This window comes from Bombus pyrosoma, linkage group LG14, assembly GCF_014825855.1.
Source record: "Bombus pyrosoma isolate SC7728 linkage group LG14, ASM1482585v1, whole genome shotgun sequence".
NCBI lineage: Eukaryota > Metazoa > Arthropoda > Insecta > Hymenoptera > Apidae > Bombus > Bombus pyrosoma.
Window position 1 is genome coordinate 11,140,264 of NC_057783.1, and position 17,774 is coordinate 11,158,037.

Here is a 17,774-nt window from a genome sequence, read left to right on the forward strand (position 1 = left end):
CATCAGGAATTTAAGTCGTGAAACTCGATCAGTTTAAGAACCTATAATAATGCGATCGTTCGATCACTGAATTATACGGTTCGGTTCGATTATTAAATTAGCAGGGGTAAGAAATCGAATGCCATTAAAAAAAAGATATTATCAATTCTGCCGCTAATTTCTTTCTCTTCTCTTCATTCGACTGTTCAACGTGGGGCTGTTATTGTCACCAAAATAAAAAACCAAAAATGAAAAATACAAAGAAAAGAATAAAATGGCCCTAGCACGATGTGGGGTAAATTTTTCAAACGGCGTCGCATTCGTTTCGTTCTTTGCCGTGACTTCTTAGCGAAATAGATCGTTTAAAGACGACGAAAACTTGCGAATTATAGAATATTTCGTATAATTTCGTCTAAACACACGCCTTCGTAGTTCATATGGTCTTCCCAACGATGCTTAATGTTTCCTCGTTGAAAGATTAATTTGTAATAAGGACGCGAGCGGTCGGAGAAACAGCCGCAATATTTGAGATATGAAATTTCTATTGTAGATTTTTTTAATAGAAGGAGGTTCGTTTTATCCATGGTAGGTTCGGTTTTACGCTTTAAGCTGCTATGTGTGAAATTGCGTAATAGTTGAGAATGAGAGAAAGAGAGAGAGAGAGAGAGAATGAGAAAGAATATTGAGAATTAAAAGAAAAAAACGCTTACCTACCTGCGATAATTTATTACCGAACGTTTCATTTATATCGACGATATACGGCAAAAGATATCGATCGTAGACGAATTTAGCGTAGATAGGTTTCGTACTTCGTATTTAATGAACATTATTGGATCATTGTATATCAAGTATTTCATGTATTGAAGCCGCAGAGGACAAGTGAAAATAAATAATTGTAACCAAAAAATTGAAATCTTCCTTAATCAACCTTTGAAATAGTGAGAAATATATACGCAAAAATTATGATGGATACCTTTGCTTAGAATTTTAATATCCGTGTCATAATTTAATTCTATTTAAAAAAAATTGATTAATATACAAAAAACATAAAGATAATAATTATGAGTTCGAGATAAAATAATGGTAAGAGGATCAGATGACTCACAAAATGTGGGATACGAAAAAGCATTGAATATGTCAGGTCTGTTGATAATTCTCAAAATTTCTAGATGGAATAAAAAAATTAAAAAATGATATTCTACACCTCGTCCATCTTGTTATCTTCTAAATAGAAATATCTAGGTTTCACAAATAAGTAAATTATAATACATTTTTAGAAAAACGTACAGGAGAGAATTTTGTCGTATTTTGTCGTCACTGGCATAGGCCACTTCTACATCTTCGGGTCGGTGAGAATCTGTGAAAAAAATTTCTTGAAATTCAAGATCAAATTTTTTTTCGTTTGCATCGTATTCTACTTATCACGAAAACTGAACTTGTCACAGGAGTCATGGGTGGTACTTCAACTTCAATTCTCTTGAAAAATATTGTTAAAATTCCATTGGCTTTTCCATTAACATTATGGACAATATAGCTGCATTTCGCGGTCAAATCAAAGTAAATAACGCGATATTAATAAATAAACAGAGAATTATTCCCTAGCACGTATGGTGGTCTGACTTAAATAGAATAAAACACCTAACTTCATGATTTCAAATTATTACAAAATTGTTTGCTGTATGAAAGAAGCTTTCAAACATGAGTTGAATGACGCCGAAAAGGACATAATATGATGTTATTAGTTTCTTTGCAGGTGAATACATGGAGGACAATGTTCTTTTTAATAGAATTACATTCCTTTATTCGTTGGTCAATACATCTCGTTACTCCGTATAGAAAAGTATTAAATTCCTGTTACCTATATTTCTTCCTATATTGCTATACAGGAGTATAAAATGATAAATACTTTATTTTATATAAGTATTTGTCGTCTTTCATGTTCCTTCGAAAAACAGTAGAAATATTCTTAAAAAAGAATTTTTCTACTTTTATTGAAACATAGATTAAGAAAACATAGAAACGTCATCAACATAGAAAGAATCTCAAGGTACCAGAGATGAATAGGAAGATCGCCAACGAGCATGGGAAAAATTCAGACAAAAATAGACTTCACGAATTACTGCCTCTAACGGTTAAACGGTAGAACTATACATATATCCCTCTGTTTGGTGCACGTTATGTTTTGATGGGGGAACATGCGAATGTATGGCGACAGGGGATATGTGCGTTCGTACTTCGTACTGAACCATATAGAGCTGACCAGAAAGCAGGTGCTTACTATTTTATGATTAATCGTAAATTGGCAAATCGAAAATGAGCGGCAAAACACTGCGTCATATCACGAGCACTTATAAGTTTTGTAAATATGTTATTTTCACATGAGAGGAGTTGTTTTAGCTCCATTAGTCAAGTAACGGAATCAAATTAATTTAAATTGACACAATTACACAAATTATTGTACAGAAAATTATAAACTTATCGTACAATTGTACAATTATTGTAAACCTGTAAATTGAATTGAATAACTAAAATATACTTAGTTTGTAAATGAACAAAACGTTTAATCTTTTAAATTCTTCCAACAGCTATGAACCTCAAATTCTTTCTAATTCTCGCAAGTTTAAGGAACAAGTTATTTAAGAAACGTTCAAAAAAATTGGTAAATACTTAAAAGTATTAAGAGAGTAAAATAATATAATTTTTGAAAACGGAGCCATTTTCTAAGAAAATTCGAGAACAAAAGACTTATCGGTAAAAATAGTCATTTTATATTAGGAGATAATCATAAAATAGATAAAAAGATTGTAAAATACTGTTAAACTATTCGGATTTGTTGAAATTCTTTCTAAATACATCTTATATAATCATTTTACAATAAATAATCTCATTTTTATCGTATTATATAATCATTTTCAAGATGATCTCAAAGTGGCTTTTCCGTTATCATTATAATAAAAAGAACAATTTATCTGTAATATTTATTTAAACTTTTAAACAATTCATGTTTTTTCGTCCTTACCCTTCACTAGTCGCAGGTACGAATGTACATTTCCCTTCTTGTTGTGTATATGTATGTTTCTCCCACCAAGAGCGCCAGAAAATGTGCATATAGTTTAGCCGCTACTTGCTAGAGGGCCCTGTTCTTAGTGCGCATTTTTTAGCTGATTTTTTGCTTATATTTACATATATGTAGATTGTAGATACTTATGAACTTAGTGGAACTGGTTAGTGAATTTCATAATTCAGTAAGCTTTGCGTATCGCATCAATTTATAAAAGATTTTGAACTTTTATCGTTTTAAAAATAATAAATTTATTTAAATAAATGGCTACCCTTGAGGACAAATCTCTCTGGGAGGATGGAGAGGTATAGATCGCACATTTACTTCATATAGGTTAAGGTGGAATGACAAGCATATCTAAATTATCTTCCAGAATCGTATACTTTTTACATGATATGATTCGTATAGTATTTAACATGTAAGATTTGATATAAATTAGATTTATTACAATTATTAAAATATTTGTCAAACAAGAAAATATATCATGTTTTTATATTTGCAAGAAATACAATCATTTTTTATTTATATTCAAAAATTTCAGCCGATAAATATTAAAAAACTATTATAAATTTATTTCTAAAAGTACTTGCAATTTACACTATCTAAAATCAAGTTAATTATATATGGTAAATAAAGAATGAATATTTTTATAATTGTTCTTGTAGGAAGCTTTGGGTGAAGATGTTTGGAGAATGTCTACAGATGAAATTGTATCCCGTACACGTTTATTAGACAATGAGATCAAAATTATGAAAAGCGAAGTAATGCGTATTTCTCATGAACTTCAGGCGCAAAATGACAAAATTAAAGAGAATACAGAAAAAATTAAAGTAAATAAAACTTTGCCATATTTAGTATCTAATGTTATAGAGTTGCTAGATGTGGACCCCCAAAATATGGGAGAAGAAGATGGTGCAGTTGTTGATTTAGATGCACAAAGGAAAGGCAAATGTGCAGTTATTAAAACTTCTACTCGTCAAACATATTTTCTACCTGTAATTGGATTGGTTGATGCGGAAGCTCTGAAACCTGGTGATTTAGTTGGTGTCAATAAGGATAGCTATCTTGTCCTTGAAACATTACCTGCTGAATATGATGCAAGAGTGAAGGCTATGGAAGTGGATGAAAGACCTACGGAACAATATTCAGATATTGGTGGCTTGGACAAACAAATTCAAGAATTGATAGAAGCTGTTGTTTTACCTATGACACACAAAGAGAAATTTGAAAATCTTGGTATCCAACCTCCTAAAGGTGTATTATTGTATGGACCACCAGGAACTGGTAAAACTTTATTAGCTAGAGCTTGTGCTGCACAAACAAAATCTACTTTTTTGAAATTAGCTGGACCCCAACTAGTTCAAATGTTTATCGGAGATGGTGCAAAATTAGTAAGAGATGCATTTTCGCTTGCAAAAGAGAAGGCACCAGCAATTATTTTCATAGATGAATTGGATGCAATTGGAACAAAACGTTTTGATTCTGAAAAAGCTGGTGACAGAGAAGTGCAACGTACTATGTTGGAGTTATTAAACCAATTAGATGGATTTAGTTCTACTGCAGATATTAAAGTAATAGCAGCTACAAATAGGGTAGATATCTTAGATCCAGCTTTACTGAGATCCGGTCGTTTGGATAGAAAAATAGAATTTCCGCATCCAAATGAAGAAGCTAGGGCTCGTATAATGCAAATTCATTCGCGAAAAATGAATATGTCCCCGGACGTCAATTTTGAAGAATTATCAAGATCTACCGATGATTTTAATGGCGCTCAATGTAAAGCCGTTTGCGTTGAAGCGGTACATATATTATGATATTTAATAGTAATAATATAATTCAGACATTGATCAATTTTTCTTCATTTTTTATAGGGTATGATAGCACTAAGACGTAATGCAACAGCAGTTACACACGAAGATTTAATGGAAGCTATTAATGAAGTTCAAGCAAAGAAGAAAGCCAATCTCAACTATTATGCCTAATGTGCTTTATTTATTAAGTTACATTCTATAATAAATGACTATAGAGACTGTAAACGAAATTAAATGTCGATAAAAAAAATAACCTCGTTTTGTTAAATAAACGGCTCAATACGAGCATGTTAAAATTCCTGTGGATGTTTTTATATGTAAAGGAAAAGGTATATTGTTCTATAAAAAAACTTCTGAGGACAATGTTATAGCTTGACATTCTTGAAATACTACAACTTTGTCCTGACAAGTTTTTTCATACAACAATAAATAAGGTAGATTTAGCTGAGCCACCCTATATACTTAACTTTCGATTTATAAATTTAAAAATGCTTGCTGAAAATGGAAAAACAAAATTACATTTGTCATTTTAACTATCTGCTATTGTAATCCATAAATTTTATGTACAATACTAAAAGTTTAGTTACTGTCAAATTTATATTAAATAAATATATATATGTTTAAATTGTATAAGCTCCTATTTTTATAAATCTAAGTTGAATCCTTTTCAATATACTAATTATAAATGGATAGAACCTCTACAATTTATGAAATTTTCTGCAAACTATATTTATAATATTTTATGTCTTTACAATATCTGTCAAGTACAAAACGATCTTTATTCAAAGTAGTCATACATAAGAGAAATAAAAATCTTTCTTGATAATCTTATTTTTCATCGTCTTCTATGACTCCTCTTCTTAATTCTGTAATAAAAGAATTAATTTATTAGATAAATTTAAATTTAATAAATACCTTTATACTAAATTTTTTAATAAATATTTACTTCTTTGGTCCCTTTACAAAACACCAATCAACTGAAATAGGTTGACCCAAGATTTCTGTCCCATTTAAAGCATCTTTTGCTGCTTGAGCTTCTTTAAATGTTTCATATTCTACCAAAGCATATCCTTTCAAGAAGCCCGTTCTTCTATCCAAATTTAAATGTAAATTTTTTATTTGTCCAAATTCTGAAAATTTATCTTGGATGTCATCCTCCTGTGCTTCTTCGTGTACCGAATTTATAAATAAAATCCATCCTTCTACAGCTATAATAAATTCTCTATAAATATCTCAAAATTAAATGTTTAATAATTTCACTTTTATTATTTTTTATTATGATAATAGCTTTTGTATTAGCAAACTATACAAGTACTCTGTTAAATATAAAGTATTTAAAATGCTTTCTTACATCTTTGTGGACCTGGTTCATCATCGTCTTCTTCAACAATGTTCATTGATTCATAATGACCAACATCATCACGAGTGGACACCAATTCTGCACCATGTCCTCTACCTTTTCTCCTTTTTGCCTTTTCTTTTAAACGTGCAATACCCTCTAATAAATGAAGGCAGGAATATTATAAAAAATTATTATTTATTACTATAAAGATATACTTAAATCATATTAAACGAAATCACGAAGTAAAGAGGTTATAACAAATGTCACACGCTTATGTATAACTCATGATAAAATATTAAACTTACGATCGCCTTCATCATCGACTTCAAACTCTTCTGCATTATCGATATCCAACACATCTGCCATAATTAAATTGTTAAATGTTTTCTTTCAATAGTAACCTTGATCAAATACCGTATCACCGTATTTACCACCATGTAATGGATACAAATCACGGTGATTCACGGCTCACGTTAGACACAATAGTCGACAATCACTAAGTACACATTATCTAGATTCTAGATGTATGTTTTTATCAGTTTTTATTTCTATTATTTAGAAAACACCGTCCTTAAACAATTTATGTGAGATATAAATATCCCTAATTTTGTTTTTTTATCTTGAAAAAAATTAAACTATTGATAATAAGATAAAACTATTTTATAAACTATATGTAGTAATCTTCTAAAAATTGCTTATGATGAAAGTCATAAACAATAAAAAATATTATTTTATGATATTTTTCATAAAATCATCGTGATATCAACAACAATCGTATTTCAAATGTTTGCTATACTAGATATATATATGACGAGCATCGTGCCAAATTTCAATCCATTAGCGTTCAAATTGACAAATTATGGAATACCAATTTTCGTTAAAAAATCCATTAAAACATGTAACTCAACAAGTAAAATGACGTCGTTGCGTGTATTAAAACCGACGTAAAAATACAAAGAAAATAACATAATAATGTGTTCATAGTGATTATTTGAATTTATAATATAGTACAGTAATTGTTTACGCATAACATGGCAACTGCACCAATAACAGATAACTCTCCGAAATCCTTATTAAAAGCCGTGGAAGGTAATAACGACGAAAAATTAGAAAAGAAATTAACTATTCTCGAATCGCATGGATACACTCTTGGTAAAACAATAGGTACCGGTTCCTATGCCACTGTAAAAGTATGTAAACCATTTATTGATATTTAAAAAAGTCAATATTAAATAACTAGTCAATTATTGATAAAAAAAAATTGTAATGAAAGATTGCCAAATCTAATCGGCATGATTGCCATGTAGCAGTAAAAATTGTTTCAAAGTTTCAAGCACCCGGCGATTATTTAAAAAAATTTTTGCCTCGTGAGATAGAAGTTGTTAAAGGTTTAAAACACCCAAATCTAATTCGTTTCCTTCAAGCAATCGAAACAACTCACCGGTTAGTTAACGTTTTTTTTTATTTTATCATTATATCATTTAAAAACATAATTGTGTCTCATATTTTTCACCGATCATATATATAATCCATATAAATACTTAACATTTAGCGTTTATATAATTATGGAATATGCTCAATGCGGTAGTTTATTGGATATGATAAGGCGTGATACATTTATCGACGAATTCCGTAGCCGTCGATGGTTTCGGCAATTATTAGAAGCTATCGATTATTGTCATGGACGTGGCGTTGTACATAGGTAAAAGTTTAACGAAAAGAAAAAATATTAAATGTCGCATATCACATTTAACTACATAATTTTATTTAAGAGACATCAAATGCGAAAATCTTTTAATGGATCAGAACTTCAATATCAAATTATCCGATTTTGGATTCGCACGTGGACAAATGAAATCGAAGAACGGTATAGCTCCGTTAAGTGAAACTTTCTGCGGTAGCTATGCTTATGCTTCACCAGAAATATTAAAGGGTGTTCCATATTTACCTCAATTGTCTGATGTATGGTCCATGGGAGTAGTACTCTATGCAATGGTTTATGGTCGACTACCATTTGATGATACAAATTACAGCCAACTTCTAAAGGTACCCAGGTACATTAAAGAGAAAGTAATAGAATCTAGTTCAGCTTAAAATTTTATTCGCTTAAGTAAGAATTCTACCATGTTATTTCATCTTCTTTCTTTTACGATATAGCAAGTACAAAATAAAGTTATATTTCCTAAAGAACCAAACGTGTCTCAAGCTTGTCGTTCACTTATCTCACGAATACTTGTATCGCAACGAATACGATTGGATATTGATCACATAAGAAATGATGTTTGGCTTGCTACGTCTCTTGTTACCGCCCAGACCTCTACTAGCGACATTTTAACAGTAATATTTCAAATTCTTTGTTTTATATGTTGTGCTAATGGTTAGTAATATATTTTATATAATTTCGAAGGATATTCCTATAGTACCGAATATAAAGAAAATAGCAAGTGAAAAGAACAAAGGAACAAAAAGGCATGCAACTGGTATTAGAGCGTCAGTTACCGACGTTCGGTCATCTAATTTCAGCATTTCAGATGAAAGCAGCAATCGATACCGCTATTTGAAATAAATTCCAAGTCTCTTATTTCCAAACTCCAAAGGAGATTTTCTTGATTTTCCGTATTTCGTTTAATATTAAAATTATCACAATATTATGGCACTTTTATTTGTATTTGTTCTTTAGTTCATTCTTCATACTTACAAGGTGTAATATGACCAGTATAGTTAATATCAAATAATAGTCCAAATATTTATTAGCAAACAGGACCTGCCTAAATGCATAATCTGAGACAAATACAGTACATAGTACTGTACTCATTCAGTCATAACATAGAATGATACTGGGCAATCATAAGCAAAAGTATCGTACTTATCACAAAAATACCAGGAGCAGTTGCTTTGTGGATATTCTTTGTATCGTCTGTAAAATAACGTAACGTTTCAAGTAAATTAACAAAATCAAATTTTGAGACCAAGACGAAAACATACCGTTGGTATCAGTTACTGGTTCCCAACCTAAGCTACGATCGATAGCCATTTTCCATTGAGAATATAATATATCTCGTTCTAAATAAAACATGATTCGTATTTTTAACGAACTGAATGAGACAAAAATTCGAAAAGATATTGAACTTACCATTCTCAGTTATCGAAGGTAGAAAGGTGTCGCTTGGTACAGCGGCGTCTATTTTCACATCCCATTTACGTATACCATCTGCATTTCCTGCAGCAATTGCAACTCCAAGTGCAGTAGTTTCACACATTAAAGGCCTCACTTTCTTGTAAAATTTTTTAATTAATCAGGTATTTCTTTTGCTCGTATATTTTATTCTTATTTGTTTTAGTCGCAAAAGGTAAAGTCTTTATGAAAAATGAATCCACTTACCAACTGGAATTCCACAAATATCTGCTTGCATTTGCATTAACAAATTATTGGTAGTCATAGCACCATCTACCAATAATTTAGATAAAATTAAACCTGTGTCCTCTTTCATAGCTTCTAAAATGTCTCTTGTCTGAAAACAAACGGCTTGCAAAGCTGCCTTTATAATATGTGTACTATTAGTGTCTTCAGTAATTCCACATATAACACTGAAATATTAAATACTTTGCAAGGGATATGTGATAGCAAAATTAATTAAGATTTCTAATTTGATATTAACGAATAATTATAATGTTTAATTATCATGTTATTTACCTTCTTGCATCTTTCCTCCAATATGGAGCATATAATCCAGCAAATGCAGGCACAAATGTAACGCGATTATCAGTAGGAATTTGTTCAACAAGAGATTCAGACTCTTTCACATCAGACAGCATACCAAGGTTATCTTTCAGCCATTGAATAACAGCACCAGCTATAGCTACTGATCCCTCAAGAGCATATACCGGTGTTGCTTGTGGTCCTAACTGATAGGCGACTGTTGTCAATAATCCATGAGACGAATCTACAATCTTCAAAATAATTTATCAACATACAAGGTACGAAGGAAAATATTTTGAAAAATATTAAAGTTAATCTTACAGCAGTTCCAGTGTTGTATAAGAGAAAACAACCTGTGCCATAAGTGCTTTTTGCGTGTCCTTTTTGTAAACACATTTGACCTACCAACGCTGACTGCTGATCACCTAAACACTGTGTGTGTATAAATATTTACGTATAAATATCTATCTATAATTACTATTTTATTGATAAACATATTAATTATAAGAAATATTAACTCCTGATATTGGTACTCCAGATAAAATATCATCTTGTATATATCCATATATTTCTGACGAACTACGGATTTCAGGTAAAATTTCTGGAGGTATATTAAAAAATGATAACAATGTTGGATCCCATTTTAAAGTTGTAATATTCATTAGCATTGTCCTCGAAGCATTTGTAACATCAGTGGCGTGGACACCAAAACTTGTCCCTCCAGTTAAGTTCTACAAAAAGATAAAATGCTTTTATTTTTCATATAAAAATACATTTCACAATAAACAATTATTATTGAACCGACCCAAATTAACCAAGAATCAATTGTACCAAACAGGCAACGTTTTTGATCTAGAGCCTCACGAACACGAGGCACATTTTCTAGTAACCATTTTAATTTTAAAGCACTGAAATATGGACTAATCGGTAAGCCACAAAGTGGTTTCAAATAATTTTTATTTTGATTACGTATCTTTTTCAATATGTCATCCACGATCGAAGTCGTTCTCATATCCATCCATACTATAAGATAGTAAATTTAAATTTTATTTTTCTTAATATTTAATTATTGATTTGTTGATATTGATATATATGATTGAAAACAGTGTATGTAAAAAATCTTGAATCAATGATTACCAATAGCATTGTATAATGGTTCTCCAGTAATAGAGTCCCATACAACTGTAGTTTCTCTTTGGTTTGTTATACCAACTGCAACTATATCACTAGGATCAATGGTAAGTTGCCTCAAATTAAATATAGTCTGATTAAGACATTCCCTGACTGCTTGTAATATTTCTATAGGATCTTGTTCGACCCATCCTTCTTTTGGACGTGATTGTGATATCGAGACCTGATGATATGTTAATACTTCGGCAGTATCCGCAGCAAAAACCTAAAATAATAATACACACATTAGTAAATCATTAATAAAAATATAAAGAATGTATATCGAATGATGCGTTATTTATATTTTTTGGAAGGATCAATTAATCACCAAGCCGTTTCTCAATATATTAGTAAAAGTAGATTCAATAAACATTTTGTCTTGACGAATTTTCATCATACAATAATGATAACACACAGTAAGAATGTATATTACGACCCAAACGATATATTACTTCGTTTATCACAAATATTATAAATTATTATTACATTAGAGATACACTAGATAGAGATACACTAGAATAATTTAATTATATGATAATCAAATTTTTAATACCAAAAATCTAGCACTACTTGTCCCTTCATCGATTGCACCGACGAGGGGTCCATATCTACTTGTCGACTCATTTTTGTTCATCTCATAAAAGACTGCTCGAACGGTTTATTAGTAATCACACGTTTTTGTTTATTCGCTATCAGCCGGCAATTTAAATGAAGTGTCACAATCATGAATGTGAAATTAGCAGGTGAAAGGTTTCAGATTAATATGACATTATAAGGTTAGGTAACTGAAGGAATCATTCGATAGAAATAAGTGCTTTCAACCACCCGCACGTTGCTGACAGTTTTTCATCGATCGCTTTCTCGTCAAAGAACAACTTTTATACATTGATGTATGTCGCATTCACAAACTGATTACCGGTTTCCATTTATGGATATGTTTAACATAGAATGGTGCACTACTATTTAAAAACTATCCGTGGCCAAGATATCTCATAAAGTATATCTTATTTTGAACATCAATCTACAGAGTAAAAAACGAATTATGAAGATAATATTGTGATTGGTTCATGGAATGTTTTGATAAAGCGCCAAGAGAACAAAATGATCCTTCTTCATTTACATGCAGAGATATTATGCTAAAGACGTTTCACGAATATAGTTACTAATCTGTATAACTTAATAGAAAGGAGAATAACAAAAATATTTTGTTATATCAATTGAAAATTTAGATCACTTAAATTCAATAAAAAGTAGTATTATACAAAATAAATAGTCAAGCGAATAAGCTTTTCCTTTATAAAGTAGTGAACAATTTTTGCTAACTAAAGCGTTTACCTCACAATATCTATATTTTTAAATATTGTTAGTGTAATTTTTCAAATTTTATTAATTTTGTAAGATTGGAAATTTTGTAAAATATGGCTGGATTACGCGTAGAAAGGATCCGATAGAGGGCATTCAACGCGTGCATACGCAATCGCGTACCTCCACCTAACGCGAAGACGACATCAAATTGTCGTTTACGTTTTAAAAAGTGGCAACCGTTTTGGCGTGTATTTTTCGTAATACTTTCGTCGGAACCAACCGCTCTATCTGTCATGAGGACCTAAATGGCGTTGGCATCAACACCCATCTACCGTTTCGCTCGCTGCCAATCGTTCGAACAGAGACACGAAAATTTCAAGTCAGTGCTGGCAACTTTTTACGTTTATTATAAGGCTTCATTTTGACGAGGAACGCAGGCAAATATTTTGTTTACTGTTCCTCGCACGTTATTGTTAGGGTTATTGGATTTTAGCGGTTACTTATCGATGCGAGCGAAGAACAGAATGCTTCGTTCCATGCTATAATGGAAGCAATCTCATTGTATCGTGCTTCGACACATTATTTCTTGTTCCTTCGCTTGCAGAATGAATCGTCAGATACGTTATTGTGCGAGGATACAACGATATCGATGGTTGCATTCTTATTCTCAATATTCGGTATACACCGTGCGCGCTATTACATAAGAAGAGACCATCGAGAAAATTTTATTTTAACGGATATTTTGCCCCTGCTCACATTGCTCGATCATGAAAGCTAAAAATTATTCCGCGACATGCAAACTATCGCAATTGCTCTTTTTAAATAGAATAACGGTATAATTTAATGTATTATGTTAAACATTTTTTACTTTTTTATATACTATATTTTAAACACGATGTTGAAAACTACTAATGTATCCAATTAAAAAGGAAGGAATGATTATATATACACTAAGTGACAACATTAGTACTAACGTGCAATTTATTGTATCATTTTATTGTGACTTTAAACCAATGTTTTAATATCTGCATTGTTTTTGTAGTTGCCAAAAAGATGACAGCTGATTCAGAAAAAGATAGTACTCATTGTTTGATATGTAACAGTAAAGTTGGTGTATCTACTAGGAATAGTATACGAATCTTTAATGAAAACTCTGTAACATCGTCAGAAAAATCACTTGTAGATGCCATTTGTACTGTCTTGGAAACAGATTTAAACGAAGAAAATGTACATTCTCTTGTCATATGTAAAAAATGCTATAAATTATTTAATGAGGTAAATGAGATATCAATAATTGATTCATATAAAATTATACAAGGGCAGTTAAAAAAATAACTGGCATTTATAGATTGATGAACTTGAAAGTCGACTTACAGAGGTAAAATTAGAATTATTTAATAACTATAAGAAAACTATTAAAAAGATATCTGATATGCAAAATGAAGAAGAATATAACGATCATGATTACATAGAAAATACAGAAAGTCAGGATACAGATGGAGAAATTAGATATATACAAAAGGTAATGAATAAAGCAGAAACTAGTTATACATATACATATAATATAAATATTATAATATATATATGTACAGGGTATTCATGCAACTGGAATAAACAATAGCATTAAAATTGTAGAAGATGAAAAAGATTTTATTAAGAGAGATTAAATGGTTTTTAGTTGTGCATCATATGGTACATGTGCCTTTTACATAAGTGGTGGCGTTTCAGAGATTTCAGGGTCATTTCTATTTTTTTTTAAATGGAATTATGCTTCTTTTTATACACCATGCGATGTGCTTTTTAATTCTCTACAAAAATGTATTAAGGTACTTGGGTCGAAAAATGATTGGTTTAAAAGATATTTTAAGCTTAATATTGTAAAACTTTTGTATGAAAGACAGAGAAGAACAACAGAGTAGCTTTTGGTTTACGTTTTTCTTGTTTTTCATCAAGTTAAAATATTTTCCAAATTAATCATTTCTCGAACCAAATACCTTCTCCTTTGTAGAGAATTAAAAAATGCATTGGGAGGTGTATAAAAAAATATATAGTTCCATTTATGAAGGTAGATATAAGCTTAAAATCCTTGAAATAGCTTCACTTTCGGAGGAGATACATGTACCATGCGATACATCATTGGAAACCATTAAATTTTTCCTAATGAAATTCTTTTTTATCCTTTATCATTTTAATATTATGGATTGTTCCAGTTATATATATACATATATATACACATATACACGTAATATTTCAAAATTTATGTAAGGATGAATCAGAAATTCAAGAGATGGAAGGGGAAGAAGAAAGAATAGAGGAAGAAGAGGAACCTTCTTGTGAACCAGAGGAAATTATTCTGAAAGTTGAGGCCATACCACAAACAAGTGGTACTGAAGAAAGAAAGAGGATAAAACGAACAAAAATTACACCAAAAATTGAACCTCCCCAAGAGCGAGTAAGAAATGACAAATAATATGTTCAACAGTAGTTTATATTACTGTGAAATGATAATCTGCGATTATTCATTTATTTTCCAGATTGTTACAAGAGATGGTTCTATATATAGCTGTTTGTTATGTACAAATGAAGACGATAAAGCTGTAGGAGATGCAAAGTCTATTATTGCTCATGTAAGGAGTGTGCACGAAACTCGTTTATATATTTGCGACATATGCGGGGATGACTTTAAAAAGAGAAATCAACTATCTATTCATCTTGATGATCATGTTGCTAAAGAGGAAGGAGATTTTCAGTGTGAAATATGTAATAGAATATTTAGTAATTTGCGGTTGTTTAGGATTCATAAAAGAATACATTATCCACAAGTGAAATCTTGGCCGTGTGAAACTTGTGGTAAACGATACAGGTAGATATAAACTACGATTTCTAACACTAGAAATACCATACCAGTCAAAATGACCGGTTCTACAATTTTATAAATGTATCAACCCTCGTTTAGAGATTATGGTCCCAGATGGATTAATAATACCAAAAATGTACTACATAACATGGAATTCCTTCTGTAAGAAAGTAATAAATCAATAAATATAAAAATATTCTATTATTACGTATTTTTTAAAGACCAGTCATTTTGACTGATTTTGGTAGAAATAGCTTGGTGTTAACTATCGGTAGTTCTAGTGTTAAATGGTATTCACGTAGTGTAAACTAGTGTATATTGCAATTTATTACTTTTTTAGTTCTAGAAATTTATTGGAGGAACATATTAATACACATACAGGTGTACGTCCATATGTATGTGAAAATTGTGGTAAAGATTTTGCTTCAAAATATACTTATAAAGCACACGTAAAAACACATGAAATACGACCTCGTCCTTACCAGTGTTCACAATGTAACAAAACATTTTTGAGCCAACAAAATCTTAATCAACATGAAAGAACTCACAATGGTGTAAAGGAGTATGTTTGCCACCAGTGCGGTATGATTCATTATTATTTCCTTTTTCAGTTTCCTATATATTAAAAATATATTGGTATTCATGGGAACAATTACAGGCAAAGCCTTTGGTTCGCCACATAATTTAGAAGTACACAATATAGTACATACTGGTTACAAGCCATACATATGTAGAGTATGTGGTAAAGCATTTGCCCGTAAAGCTGAAATAAGGGACCATGAAAGGACACATACTGGAGAGAAACCATATCAGTGTGAATTTTGTGGAGCTACATTTAGGTATGTCTATTAATTAGCAAATGTAAAAATAATTTATTATATTTTCGTAACGTTTTAGTCAACGATCAAATTTACAATCGCACAAGCGTGCAACGCATTATAATGATAAACGGTACAAATGTGACGATTGTGGAAAAGGATTTAAACGGCGGAGATTATTAGACTATCATATAAAAGCAGCTCATACCGGTGAAAGACCGTACAAATGCGATATATGTACAGCAACATTTGTATATCCCGAACATTTCAAAAAACATATGCGTATACATACTGGAGAGAAACCTTATCTCTGCGAGGTACTTGTACTAAAAATGAATATTTATCTAATATCGACGGTGTTTCTTTTTAAATTTTGTTAAATATTGTAACATTTTAGGTTTGTGGTAAAGCATTTAATAGTCGAGATAATAGAAATGCGCATCGATTTATACACAGTGATAAAAAGCCGTATGAATGTCTAGTATGTGGTATGGGTTTTATGAGAAAACCTTTGTTGTATGCTCATATGCAGACTCAGGTGAGCTGATATGATATTACAACAACGAGATTCTGTAAATTCTGCGACAGTACTAATCTAAACACGAATATTTTTTAGGGACACTTAAATGATACCATTGTGGTGAATCAACCGCGTCTCACTACGGAAGATGATCAAGTTATAACAATTTCTGATGGCAACGTGGAACTTTTAGTAGATGAAGCGGAAAATGACCAGGTAATTAAATAAGTTTGTTTTTCATTTTTCTTTATGCTTTTTTTTTATTTTTCATATATTTATTATATTGTAAGATGTAACTAATACCCTTCATATTTTAATTATTTTCTAGTTGGATGAAACTGAACTGTATGTGACAGAGTTAAAAGATCATGTTATCATACAGCAGCAAAATGAGGATCAAATGTATAACGAAGAAGATGTATTAAATATTCCGGCAGAGGAAAATGTTGCGGACGAGGAAGTGAATCATCTCGTTGATGGAGAAGTATGTACCAAATTATATGCTACAACGTAGTATATCGTGCAGATCAAAACAGACGATATTTTTCAGATGAATTTCGCTGAAAATGAAGTAATGGAATGTAAAACTGAAGATTCGGAGCAAGTAGAAGAGGTATACAACTATAATGAAACAGAAGATGGGGAAACAATAGTTGTACCAACTACCTCAGAGTACAAAGGAGCGGAAGAAGAGAAAAATGCTGTACGATTAGTACAAATTCGATTTCCAACATCGGTTGGTGGTGAAGGCCGAAGTTGGTTAAGCTTAGTACAAAACACGTGAATTTTTGTATCATTGTGATGTACTATAGCTTCTTAATAAGGAGTCCGCTTCTTAATAAATCTTTAAGTTTAAGTACGTGTAATTTTGAAGAAACTGCTATATTATTCTTCGATTAAACTTGAATTTTGTATTTAGCTGTAATCGATGCAAAAGGCAAAAAACTTAAACTCATTACACAATATAACATTTAACGTTTTCAATTTACTTTTATGGAAATGAAGGTGGAAGAAATTGTTCAGAAAACATGAAAATGATATTTAAAAATAGTAATATCAAACTAGATATTCTATATGGTTATTTATAACGCAAATCAGTCAATAGTATAATTTTAATTGTAATTTATTTCTCTTAAGCCGCGTTTTATGTTTATGACTCTTATCTTTTCGTATCTTATAATGGTCACTGCGCATAAGTAATTTACTCAAGT

The 17,774-nt window shown here is 30.9% G+C and overlaps 5 protein-coding genes and 1 long non-coding RNA gene across 13 annotated transcripts; 4 read left to right on the forward strand and 2 right to left on the reverse strand.

Annotated features, from left to right (window-relative positions):
- Positions 1-3,148: 3,148 nt before the first annotated feature.
- On the forward strand, positions 3,149-5,147 carry LOC122575042 (26S proteasome regulatory subunit 6A-B). Of its 2 annotated transcripts, none has more exons than XM_043743409.1 (3): positions 3,149-3,345; positions 3,706-4,839; positions 4,912-5,147. In XM_043743409.1, the coding sequence occupies exons 1-3, from the start codon at positions 3,304-3,306 to the stop codon at positions 5,020-5,022; spliced, it is 1,287 nt and encodes a 428-aa protein (XP_043599344.1). In that variant the 5' UTR covers positions 3,149-3,303; the 3' UTR covers positions 5,023-5,147. The 2 variants fall into 2 exon arrangements, with proteins under 2 accessions (XP_043599344.1, XP_043599345.1); XM_043743410.1 differs by having other exon boundaries at positions 3,325-3,458.
- A 462-nt stretch (positions 5,148-5,609) lies between these two features.
- LOC122575044 (RNA-binding protein 8A) lies at positions 5,610-6,742 on the reverse strand. The gene is made up of 4 exons (XM_043743414.1): positions 6,499-6,742; positions 6,203-6,349; positions 5,798-6,059; positions 5,610-5,717 (listed from the first exon to the last, which is right to left on the reverse strand). The coding sequence occupies exons 1-4, from the start codon at positions 6,557-6,559 to the stop codon at positions 5,687-5,689; spliced, it is 501 nt and encodes a 166-aa protein (XP_043599349.1). The 5' UTR covers positions 6,560-6,742; the 3' UTR covers positions 5,610-5,686.
- A 169-nt stretch (positions 6,743-6,911) lies between these two features.
- LOC122575043 (testis-specific serine/threonine-protein kinase 3-like) lies at positions 6,912-8,759 on the forward strand. Of its 4 annotated transcripts, none has more exons than XR_006319288.1 (6): positions 6,912-7,383; positions 7,467-7,636; positions 7,746-7,895; positions 7,966-8,247; positions 8,351-8,530; positions 8,601-8,742. XR_006319288.1 is itself a non-coding variant. In XM_043743411.1 (6 exons), exons 1-6 carry the CDS (start codon positions 7,225-7,227, stop codon positions 8,757-8,759), a joined length of 1,092 nt encoding a protein of 363 aa, XP_043599346.1. In that variant the 5' UTR covers positions 6,912-7,224. The 4 variants fall into 4 exon arrangements, 3 of the variants coding, with proteins under 3 accessions (XP_043599346.1, XP_043599347.1, XP_043599348.1); XM_043743411.1 differs by having other exon boundaries at positions 7,966-8,239; positions 8,601-8,759; XM_043743412.1 differs by having other exon boundaries at positions 7,782-7,895; positions 7,966-8,239; positions 8,601-8,759.
- On the reverse strand, positions 8,114-12,199 carry LOC122575041 (glycerol kinase-like). 2 transcript variants are annotated; one of them, XM_043743408.1, is made up of 12 exons: positions 11,617-12,199; positions 11,031-11,289; positions 10,699-10,916; positions 10,412-10,624; positions 10,215-10,325; positions 9,888-10,144; positions 9,576-9,781; positions 9,327-9,464; positions 9,179-9,256; positions 9,060-9,110; positions 8,892-8,974; positions 8,114-8,233 (listed from the first exon to the last, which is right to left on the reverse strand). In XM_043743408.1, exons 1-12 carry the CDS (start codon positions 11,695-11,697, stop codon positions 8,201-8,203), a joined length of 1,728 nt encoding a protein of 575 aa, XP_043599343.1. In that variant the 5' UTR covers positions 11,698-12,199; the 3' UTR covers positions 8,114-8,200. The 2 variants fall into 2 exon arrangements, with proteins under 2 accessions (XP_043599343.1, XP_043599341.1); XM_043743406.1 differs by lacking the exon at positions 8,114-8,233 and having other exon boundaries at positions 8,604-8,974; positions 11,617-12,198.
- Positions 10,990-11,350, forward strand: LOC122575045. Its single transcript, XR_006319289.1, has 2 exons — positions 10,990-11,131; positions 11,199-11,350. It is a non-coding gene; the product is annotated as an uncharacterized LOC122575045 (long non-coding RNA).
- Positions 12,200-12,548: 349 nt separating the features above from the next.
- On the forward strand, positions 12,549-17,429 carry LOC122575040 (zinc finger protein 568-like). 3 transcript variants are annotated; one of them, XM_043743404.1, is made up of 12 exons: positions 12,549-12,747; positions 13,411-13,643; positions 13,717-13,890; positions 14,635-14,820; positions 14,903-15,231; positions 15,566-15,807; positions 15,884-16,064; positions 16,123-16,360; positions 16,441-16,581; positions 16,660-16,779; positions 16,892-17,047; positions 17,114-17,429. In XM_043743404.1, the coding sequence occupies exons 2-12, from the start codon at positions 13,422-13,424 to the stop codon at positions 17,345-17,347; spliced, it is 2,223 nt and encodes a 740-aa protein (XP_043599339.1). In that variant the 5' UTR covers positions 12,549-12,747; positions 13,411-13,421; the 3' UTR covers positions 17,348-17,429. The 3 variants fall into 3 exon arrangements, with proteins under 3 accessions (XP_043599339.1, XP_043599340.1, XP_043599338.1); XM_043743405.1 differs by lacking the exon at positions 12,549-12,747 and adding an exon at positions 12,822-13,020; XM_043743403.1 differs by lacking the exon at positions 12,549-12,747 and adding an exon at positions 12,823-13,201.
- Positions 17,430-17,774: the final 345 nt, after the last annotated feature.

Excerpts from the sequence above, each read along its gene's own strand:
- LOC122575042 (XM_043743409.1), top strand. The coding sequence starts at position 3,304 with ATGGCTACCCTTGAGGACAAATCTCTCTGGGAGGATGGAGAG. Across the intron at positions 3,346-3,705 it reads CTCTCTGGGAGGATGGAGAG|GAAGCTTTGGGTGAAGATGT; the intron begins GTATAGATCGCA and ends TTGTTCTTGTAG. Across the intron at positions 4,840-4,911 it reads AAGCCGTTTGCGTTGAAGCG|GGTATGATAGCACTAAGACG; the intron begins GTACATATATTA and ends CATTTTTTATAG.
- LOC122575044 (XM_043743414.1), bottom strand. The coding sequence starts at position 6,559 with ATGGCAGATGTGTTGGATATCGATAATGCAGAAGAGTTTGAAGTCGAT. Across the intron at positions 6,060-6,202 it reads TGAACCAGGTCCACAAAGAT|CTGTAGAAGGATGGATTTTA; the intron begins GTAAGAAAGCAT and ends AATTTATTATAG. Across the intron at positions 5,718-5,797 it reads TTTGTAAAGGGACCAAAGAA|AATTAAGAAGAGGAGTCATA; the intron begins GTAAATATTTAT and ends CTTTTATTACAG.
- LOC122575043 (XM_043743411.1), top strand. The coding sequence starts at position 7,225 with ATGGCAACTGCACCAATAACAGATAACTCTCCGAAATCCTTATTAAAA. Across the intron at positions 7,896-7,965 it reads GGACGTGGCGTTGTACATAG|AGACATCAAATGCGAAAATC; the intron begins GTAAAAGTTTAA and ends ATTTTATTTAAG. Across the intron at positions 8,531-8,600 it reads CTACTAGCGACATTTTAACA|GATATTCCTATAGTACCGAA; the intron begins GTAATATTTCAA and ends ATAATTTCGAAG.
- LOC122575041 (XM_043743406.1), bottom strand. The coding sequence starts at position 11,697 with ATGAACAAAAATGAGTCGACAAGTAGATATGGACCCCTCGTCGGTGCA. Across the intron at positions 11,290-11,616 it reads CAAGTAGTGCTAGATTTTTG|GTTTTTGCTGCGGATACTGC; the intron begins GTATTAAAAATT and ends TTATTATTTTAG. Across the intron at positions 10,145-10,214 it reads TATACAACACTGGAACTGCT|ATTGTAGATTCGTCTCATGG; the intron begins GTAAGATTAACT and ends ATTATTTTGAAG.
- LOC122575040 (XM_043743404.1), top strand. The coding sequence starts at position 13,422 with ATGACAGCTGATTCAGAAAAAGATAGTACTCATTGTTTGATATGTAAC. Across the intron at positions 14,821-14,902 it reads TTGAACCTCCCCAAGAGCGA|ATTGTTACAAGAGATGGTTC; the intron begins GTAAGAAATGAC and ends TTTATTTTCCAG. Across the intron at positions 16,780-16,891 it reads ATGAAGCGGAAAATGACCAG|TTGGATGAAACTGAACTGTA; the intron begins GTAATTAAATAA and ends ATTATTTTCTAG.